The sequence below is a fragment of the Xiphophorus maculatus genome, chromosome 20 (assembly GCF_002775205.1).
Source record: "Xiphophorus maculatus strain JP 163 A chromosome 20, X_maculatus-5.0-male, whole genome shotgun sequence".
Classification (NCBI taxonomy): Eukaryota; Metazoa; Chordata; class Actinopteri; order Cyprinodontiformes; family Poeciliidae; genus Xiphophorus; species Xiphophorus maculatus.
The window spans coordinates 8894980-8905289 of NC_036462.1; the positions used below are offsets into that span (position 1 = coordinate 8894980).

Sequence of the window (10310 nt, forward strand, 5' to 3'; positions counted from 1 at the left end):
TTATTGGCTGTAGTGACCTTTACTTGAGACCGGTTAAACAGGAAAGTCGGTAATGAGAGAAGGGGAAGATATGCGGCACAGGCAAAGAGAACTTTTTTATAATTATTTTTACCTAATTATTTAAAGATTGAAAATACTTTATTTCACTTAATTTCTTTTCTTTCTACTAAATATGTTGTAAACACTTTTTCTACTTGTGTTATAAATGATTTCAGTCAGTGAAAAAAGTGTAGCTTAAATGTTTTCATAAATCTTAAGCCTGTGAGTTTCCAGGTTTTTCTATTATGTGATGTTTTATCAGGACCGACATATAATCCAAGTTGTTCAGAAATGATAGAGTTGGTTTAATGCAGTTTACAGACTGCATTGGAGGCTAGTGAAGATTCGTTCTTTTCATGATTGTTTACTGTGGGGTTTTTTATCTACTATGCAGAATATTAACAAACCATTTTATTGAGAAAGATTCCAAAGCAATTTTAAAATGAAACATTTTCTTATAAAAAAATAGAAAAAGAAATAATCTATTTTTGACAATAAAATAATGTGTGTACAATGTATTTATTTATGCATATGTAAAGATAAAGATGTCCATCACATATGTCCACAACTATGTGATAAAGTTCACATTAATAAAAGCCAAATGGAGGGTAAACTTAAATTTTATCAAGTTGTTTTCAGTTTACAAGTCTGCTTATGTTTTGAGTTTTGTGCAATAGTTTGTATGTTTGAGTAAATCCAGCTCTGAATACCAGGTACAAGTTGTCCGCTCTGGTCCTGAGAGAGATAACACTATCTTCCCTGCACTGTTTGACTTTCAGACACTTTTGTTCTGACAATTTTCTGTCATCTTTGCAGCATACTGTGGCCTTGCATTGCTTCATTAGAAAAAAGGAACTCCTTGAGTGAAAAGAAAATATTTAAAATGAATTGCTATGACATTGACATAGCATTCTGTTCATGCACTAAAAATAAAACTTTGCTGATTTTCTGTGTCCTTGTTCTGAATTTTTTAGATAAAAAAAACAATATTCAAATCACGTCTGGTTGATGGCTGCCAATGAATTAAGTCAAATTTCTTTAGCTTTAATAAGTTAAGAATTTTATTATAAGAATTAAAGGTGACTGAGATGAATTAATAATCATCTTGGTCAGTCGTTCTCAAACTGTGTTCCTGAAACCAGTGGTGGTCCATGGGATCCATGTAGTGGTACGCAAGATACTGCATTTTTACTAGGTGCTGTAACGTCACCTCAGCTCAAAGTGCAACGCAATACAGTTAGCTTACCAAATTATTGTTATTGAAGTAATAATGAAAAAGTGGTTAAGACCGGGTTACTCAAAATAAAACTTGAAGATACAAATGGAAAGGAAACAGAGCCAAGACTATTTTTATAATTAGAAGAATTCCTGTCTGCAAGAATAGTTTTCAGTTTCTTAAGTGTGAAATGCAGAACGTATTTCTATAACGATAGGATGACACCAACACGCATATCTACCCTTACCAAAAAGTAATTTATTCAATAAGAATACAAATTTGTTTTATACAAATATTTTGTAATGTTTAACTTTTTGGCAGTGGCTTCCTTCTTTTCAATAACATGTTAGAAATGTGTAACCCGAGTGCAAATTTTAACCTTTATTTCCTCATTCTCCGATTTTCCACTCGGAGAATGACAGAAAATCAGCAATTTTATATCGCAAATATCGCGATGCTTATAATAGAATGATTAGCGAGTCTCGCGAGACTATTATATAGTCAATTGCGGGTGAGTAGGGGTGTCACATGTACCACCGCAGTTTACCTGCTAGGTATATTAGCTGGAGTGGGGAGGCACGAAGGTTAGGACACGTTGGAAGGAGCAGAGCTGCAGGAGCCAACTTTTGTGAGCCAGAAGGGAGATGAAAAAGACCCGGTAGTGTGAGATAAAAACTGTGGAACTGGCCAGTTGAAGGCGAGCTAAAAGACCAGGCCTAGAGCCAAGGAAAGATTTCACTTTTTGGTGATTGAAGACTTCTGCTTTCCTACCAGGCTGGTAGGAGAATTCCTGCAGCCAACGAATGATTCTGATCCTACTTTGATCTGACTTTTGTTCACCCAGGACTTGAACCAAGCACTGCATAATTATATTGTTTGAGAGCCCTAATTAATCCCAATTTGGGGTGGATGCACTAACAGGTGTGGGCTTATTAATTGTGGAACTTTGGGAACGATTGATTAATTTAGTGTCTTTGTTTTTTGTTCTTTTTATTCCCCCCATGTTTTAATGGCCATTTGGATGTTCCCAATGTTGTTGTAAATATATATATACTGTATATTATTCACATTGCAAATATAAAACACTCACAACTTCTAGCCTATCTGCTCCTTTTTGAATTGTACCTATCTCCTGAGGGGGGAAAAACTAGCCATTTTGGCTAGCCATATTGGTCAAAATCCATATGCTCTTCCTAAATTCCAATAACATACCTCACTATATTCAAAGTTCATCAATTACTCTCCTAATCAGCTGCATCCATAGCAGAGTTACTTGCACTGATTTTACTGGTTTAAATAATGACAAAGATGTGTATTATTTAGAAGTATTGCCTCATATTATGATTATATTATGTCTGTCTACAAAGAGACGCTTTTACAGAAAATCTAGTTTTAAGACGTAGCATGTTGATAAATTGGAGGTCACATCCAAAGGATTCCACTTTTTGCAATATTTGTAGGAAATGTTGTGCTTTCAAAGCTGAGAGCAAGAAAGGGGTTGACTGGTGAGGGAAAAAATATGTCTGTTCTGATCACTTAACACGTGAATACTTGAATATTAATTAATTTTATTTGCCTTTTTTTCTTATTTAATTCTTGACGGTAAGAATTTTTGACTCCAAGTAGCACAAACCTCCCCTTAAAATCCTACAACAAAAACATAAAATCCTACAAATCCAAAGGTACAGTATATTCGAAAAAGAAGTGAAATACAAATGTCTAAAATTCAACTCAGGAGATTAGAGACACAATGTCATTAAGCATGTAAACTGCTTCGTGGTTAGGCTAAAAAAAAAAAAACGACTTATTTTTGTGAAAGTCGTTTGTTTGAATTAGTGAATTAGTTTTCCAAAACAGTAACTTGTGTGGGGAAACCAAGACTTTTATTTTGAAATCTTTCAACCTCATCTCATTAGCCTCTAATAGCTAAAGAAAGTGATTTGTCTTCAGTGGAAGGAGAATCATTTACACCGTGAGGAGCGTCTCTACACACTACATTTCCATGACTAAAGTTGGACTGAGGTAGAGGCAGCTTCATCCGGATGGTTTGTTTTTCCTTCCACATCTATGGAGGATTTAGTTGACACTGGCAGACAGAGAAAACTCCTTATTCTGTACCTATTTATCGGGAATATAGCAGGTCAGTACGGCACCGGCGAAACCGGCTTCAAAGATTTGATATTGTTGTACTAGTCTTTGTTGTCACATATAAAAACATATTACGTTTTGTTTGTCTGATGTCAGGGTCACTTTGACAAATAAGAACACCTTTATTTAAAAAATAACCTGGACTATAACAACTACCCCACTAGCATTAAACGTTCAGACAACGTTCCCTAAACGTTGTCATAACGACGCAGAGCGTCAAAACACCAGTAAACGTCCATCAGACGTTTATTAAGCGTTGGCTAAACGTTTGCTAGACGTTCGCAGTTAACTGCGTCGTATGATCTATAATGACTACCAAGTCAAAAGTACTGATAAAAAAAAAAAACTATCTACTATAGATGTATGTACAGTAGGCTACATAAGACACGATACAGGATAAAAAAGTAAAAACTAATGAATGAATGAATGAATAACTAACGTCAGCATTTTAAAACATGCAATTGTTTAGGCAAAAACCTTTTCAGTCTTGTTCCAGAAGTCCAAAAGTAATCCGTAAATTTGGGACTTCATCTGTCTTAATTACTACTTTAATAATAATGCATTTTATTTGACAGCAACTTTCAAAATACCCAAGGACACTTTGCACCATTAAAAACACAAATTAAACAGTAAAGAAATGTACGGAAGAGGATTAGGGCCACGAAAAAAAAAGAAAAAAAAATTAGAATGACTTTAAAGTCAGAATTCTGACTTTAAATGGCTACAAGACACAAAATCATTACATAATGAAAGTGAAAAGGCTAACTTGAACAGATGAGTTTTGAATTGTGCTTTAAAGGTCAGAAGAGAGTAAATATTACGGATGTCAGGGAGAAAAGTGTTCCAGAGTTAGGGAGCAGAGTAAGAGAAGACTCTTTTCCCCATGGTGGTGAGACGGACAACAAGCACACTGAGGTGGATGGAAGAGGAAGAATGAAGGGAACCTGAGTGGGTGGTAATATGCAGAAGATCAGACAGATAAGGAGGGGCAAAGTTGTAAACTGCCCTGAATGTGAACAGGATTTTAAATTAAATTCTGAAAGAAACAGAAAGCCCGTGAAGTTGTAAATTTGGAGTGATGTGGTCAAATGAGGCCGTTTTGGTAATGATGCAAGCAGCAGTTTTGAACCAGTGGATGTTTATGGTGTGTTTTATCTAAATTACATCCTCATTTACAAGAATCCTGCGACATTATACCTGTAGAGTATATGATTAATTATGTGATGTGTATACAGTGTAAGTTACACGGTGTTAATATTTTGTTTGTTAGTTAACCTTTGTGCATTCAAACATAAGCTTCAATTTAGGACCGGGCAATGTATCGAGTATACTTGATGTATCACAATATTTTCAATTTACGATAGTTAAAATGGCTATATCGCAACTATCGAGTATAAATTGTCGTTCAAATAAACTTTCGCCGTCAAATTCACTGCGAGTATGGTTTATCCGACACCCTATGAATGCATCACTAGTTCTAGCGCTAGAAACAGCGCTGCATCAATAATTTGGCAGTGGTTTGGATTGTATATGGAGGATGTCGAACAAAATGGGGTAATTTGCGAAACATGTTATAAAACTATTGCCACAAAAGGTTGTACACAAATTTATTTCACCACCTAATGAGACTATTCTTTTACATGCCGTTCATAGCTGCGCTGCCGCGGTAGACCTAGTCCGTTAAAGTGAAACCTGGAGACGTAGGTATGATTCATTTAGTGCTGTGCAATGGGAAAAATAACGCAACTTTATGTATCAGGATTCAGCACCAAAAACACTCCAACATTACCCCCACATAGGACAGAACATTCAGTTCGTTACAGTTTTGGGTTTTTAGGCTTGATGTGTATTTTGCTTTTATTAATAAGTGATCACTGTGGTAGATTAGCCACCACTGCTATTAGCCATGCTAACACAGCAGTGGTTGATTAGCTAATTTAAAGACCTGCTTTACTGATGATACCAAAACACACCTTATTCCACAGCACATCTAATTGTTAAGTTTGTCAAAGTCAAGCAAAATTGATCTACTTCCCTCTCCCTCGCTATTTGTTTTCTTAGTTAAAACTTGTTTCTCACCTTGTTATCTAGTCATAATGTAGACAGTTCCTAGCAAAATACTGAATCCCTTTTTATATGAGCTTACATTTAAGTCTAGCAGGGAAATGGGGGCGGGGCGTGCGTGGGTGACATCATGCTGCAGGGATCTATAGTTTAAAATAACATTGGAGCTCATTTAAGAATATTGTGATATATATCGTGTATTGTGATATAGTAAAAATATATCAGGATATTAGATTTTCCTCATATCACCCAGCCGTACTTCAACTAACATATTTTTTTTAACTTATGTTGTAGAATCGTTTTAAAATAACCAAAATCACAATAACAGCCTTGCTTTTATGTATGTATCTTTGTATCATTTTTCTTAATTTTTCTTTCCTTCTAGCTGATTGTCCCATACCTCAACATGGAGAGAACACAGTTCTCACAGAAGAATCCCTCCTAAAAAATTCATTCCCTGATGGTACTGTGATCACATATGAGTGCAGAAATGGATATTACAAAGTAAGTGGCACTGGGACGATGAACTGCGTCGATGGGAAGTGGACCGAGCCAGATATCATCTGCAGTAGTGAGTCCTGTCTAACTTGCATTTTACATCTAACAAACACAGTCATCCAACATGCTTTACATTGTCATTTTGGCTCTATGTAATCCTACACTGATGTCTACTGTTTGTTATGTTTTTGTTGTTTTTCTTTATATCAAAGAGAAAGACTGTGGTCTCCCTGAAGCACAACCACACATGCTATTTGACACCAGCGAAGGTACTCAGTTTGGTGCAATGGTTAAAATAACCTGTGAAGAAGGGTAGGTATGATTCCAAACATTTAAATTAGATTATCTGCTTAAATGTCATTGTTTTATCTCAGAAAATCTAGTGTATGCCTTGACTTGCAGTAACTCCATTAAGGGTTACTTTGGTAGACTCAGTTCAATTGTGGTGTACAAAAGACTGTTAATTATCTGTTTTCAGCCCTCTAGTTTGTTTTTCCTTGATCAAGGTGTTTTATATGTAGTATTTTATTTCAGCCACTGGGTGGCTCCTCGATCATATTTTGTTCATAGATCTGAGTATTGAGTAGTGTGGATATCAACACAGACTTTGTTTATTACCTCTTTCTACTGTGTGCGTCCATTGAATTTAAGTAATACTGTTGGTTGTTTAGTTCGGTTTCATAAATGCCTAAATGCTGTATTTGTACTTTGTCCTGTTGAATATTATGGTCGTTTGGTATAGTTTATTCGTATTGTGGAGAGCTAAAAGTTAGCCGTGTAGCATTAAGCTGTTAAGCTCAGTTTAGGGTAATTAGATACAGCTGTAATTCGCGGTTACCATTTCCAATTGAAATGCCTTATTTCTCTTGTATGTTTTATCCCGTGACACTATTATTAGCACGGTTGATTATTATTTATGTGTAATTATTATTTAAATTTTCATAGTAAGATATTAATCAGCTGCTAGTTTATAATATTCTTAAGCACGTTTATTCCCTTCATGGACATTTTGGTTTTATTTGTGAAAGTATTTATAGGAAACTACTTATAATTTGTATTTTTTTACCTTTATAGAAAACTACACACATACACATGTGCCTTTATATGTATGGAGGAACCTCAAGAGCTAATTAAAGTCAAGTAAAGCTCAATTCTGGTTCTCTTATTTCACTGACTCACCTAAACATCAGCTGTCCTTACCCGGCACCCTGGAGTGATTGTTTATCCATAACCAAATCAGCCTGAGTATTCATTACATGTGGAATTGCAACATTTGTTCCATTTTTAGCTGGTGTGGTTTGCTTTCAGACTGCACTGTTAAACAATCCAAATAAATTGAAAAACCTATTCAACCCATCGCCTGTGGTGGTGTTGCAACAAATACTACTGAAGGGAATAACATGAAAAGCTAAGAAGACATACTGTAAGTGTGTCTTTATTCTTGTTTTATAAATATAAACAAAATGCACTTGTAAGATTTTTCTTTTGTTTTTTTCAAAAAACCATGAGCCATTTCTGTCTTAGCATTAGACTCTTGCGTTTGTTTTGGTTTTATTTACCAATTGTGCGCTGCACCATGGTTCGCTTCCTGCTTTTGGGATGATAACCAGTCCACTTGCATCCGCATTTGAGTCATGCTAGAGTTCATTTTAATCAAAATAACACCTAGACTTTGAGGGAGCTTAGAGTTTGCTATTTTACTCTGTCCTCATGTGCATTTGGGATAATGGCAAAATCATTTTGAATATCAAGAAGAGCTCACTTTCTCCAAATCTACAAATAATTTGTGCTGGTTTGTGCAGCAAAATCTTTTGTTTGTGCTGCCATAATTTTAAATATATTAAGAAATGTTTCCAGAGATCATGAAAGGTCAACCAGCCCCCACACTTTCTTAAATTGGTGTCAGTTAACTCGACCATGCTTGTGCTGGTTTGTACAGCAAAAAATTTGCATTTGCTGCTCTGGATTTGAAGATAATATGGAAGTTTAAAGGTCAACCTCCCCCTCCCCCACTTTTACAAAATCAAACAAATTTGGTTTCAATCTACTCTGCTGCATTTGTGCTGGTATGTGCTGCAAAGATTTTTGTTTGTGCAGCTATCATTTTAAAGATAATAATTAAAATGTTAACTGGGGGTCATAAGAGGTCAATCCTCCCATTCCTGCACACATTTGCAAAAATAAATAAATTTGGTGTCAATCAACTTGGCTAAGCTTGTGCTGGTTTGTGCAGCAAACAGTTTTGTTTGTGCCGGAATCATTTTAAAGATAATAATAAAATGTTTCCAGAGATCATCTGAGGTTAACCACTCCCTTTTACATTTCCAAAATAAACAGATACTGTCTGGATTCTGTCTTCAAACAATGACTCTGTGTGAATAAACAGAAAATATAAAATTTATTGCATAATTTTTAATATTAAATCTTACTCACAAACTAAAATTTCTTTATGGTTCATCAGATTCTGTCATTCTTTATGACTTCTTTTGTCTTTATGCAGTTACCGGGTCATTGGATGGAACTACAGACTGTGCATGGACAAAGGGTGGTATGGAAAGGGAGACTGTGTCCGTAAGTGTTTGAATTCTCTTTTTTAAAACACAGTTGACCAAAACATTGTGTACCTGAAACAGAAATTCTCTTTTCCAATTTTCTAAGTTGTTACTTGTCCCATCCCGACCAAAGTGGAAAATGGCGAACATTCTTGGAGTAGTGACGATAAACCAGAATATCAACAAACGATACATTTCTCGTGTAACACAGGATACACTATGGTTGGGAATAAAACCATTAGGTGTACTAAAACTGGCAAATATGATTTTGGGCCACCACAATGCATCGGTAAGTTCTTGTGCTGTATTTCAGGCTTCACAGAAGATCTGTTAGCCAAGACAATATACAGTTTGCATATACAGTTGTGAATAACGTAAACTGTCCTTCAACCACTTGTAAAATAGCTCATTGTCCAGCCTAACATTTCACCACTGTATACAGCTGACAATGATTCATCCTGAGATGGAAACCTAACTAAATGACTGCCGGTTAATTTTCATTTGTTTTATAGGTTTTTGAACAAGTCTCATTGGAATTCTAACATTATCAAAGAAGCAAACTGTAGTTAAAATGCAAATTCTCTTTCTTTTTTACTGTATACTTGAATGGGAACAAGTATTAAATATAGACAAATTATGAACAATATATGATTTATAGTCTTAGCTAGTTTACAATGCAGGTTCCTAGATGGGCTATTAACAACGTATTTTTTCATAAAAGAAACAAACTTTTGTTCTTGCAGTGAAATTGTAAAAGAGGAGAAATTTGAATTTCTTTGTTATAATTTTTTCAGTGTGGTTGTATATACAATAGAAACACAAATTGCAGCATTGTTTATTATTGTGTTTATATTGAACTATGTGACACATTCACTAAAGAATAATATATATTTATAAAGGTCTTTGCAAAGTGTTTGCCCTTTTTACTGATTTATTAACCACACGTAAATATTGAGGAGTATAAAATATATTTTGAAACCACTGGACAACATGGCTATAAAGATCTAAAAAAGCAACACATTAGGAGCTGATTTTAGTAATTTTAAGAACTGATGACAGCACAAAAAAAACAGTGGCTGGTGAAATATTTGTGTGGTCGATAAAGAGTTTTCTTCAGGGAGGAATCAGGGATGGAAATTTAACATTTTCTCCGTCGGCCACAGTGGTTGGTGGAGCAATCCCCACAAAAATTTGGAGGACCACAACCAGGTGCCATGACAGTGCCCGAGGCAAATGCGCATTGGCTCAGATGCACACTTGGGTCCAGTTCAATGTATGGAAGGAAGTATGAAAATGTACAAATACTACATGAGTCTTCATGGGGGGCTGGTGGTCTTTGTGGCTGGGTGCAGCCCCCCCCTTATTGGATAATGGAAGGTGAAATGCTAATCAATTACTAGGCTCATGCATGATTTTTTTTCCCCCTAGCTTTTTGCCCCATACCTAAAGGTGGAGAGAACATGAATCTCACTGATGAATCCCTCCTAAAAAAGGATTTCCCAGCAGGTACCGAGGTCACATATGAGTGCATAATTGGATATGAAAAAGTAAGTGGCACTGGGATCATGAAATGCGACGATGGGAAGTGGACCACGCCAGATATCATCTGCAGGAGTGAGTCCTGTCTAACTTGCATTTTACATCTAACAAACACAGTCATCCAACATGCTTTTCATGGTCATCTTGGCTCTATGTAATCCTACACTAATGTCTACTGGTTTTTTTTCTTTTGTTTGTTTTTTGTATTTTTTATATCAAAGAGAAAGACTGTGGTCTCCCTAAAGCACAGCCAC

The 10310-nt window shown here is 35.6% G+C and overlaps 1 protein-coding gene across 1 annotated transcript; it reads left to right on the forward strand.

The window, feature by feature from the left end:
* Positions 1-640: 640 nt before the first annotated feature.
* On the forward strand, positions 641-10309 carry LOC106699725 (complement factor H-like; the record flags this gene model as incomplete). Its single annotated transcript, XM_023324538.1, has 7 exons — positions 641-647; positions 5853-6038; positions 6178-6277; positions 8466-8536; positions 8624-8806; positions 9946-10131; positions 10278-10309. Coding segments are annotated over exons 1-7 (765 nt in total), but the record flags the coding sequence as incomplete, so codon positions are not given.
* Between the last annotated feature and the right edge of the window lies 1 nt (position 10310).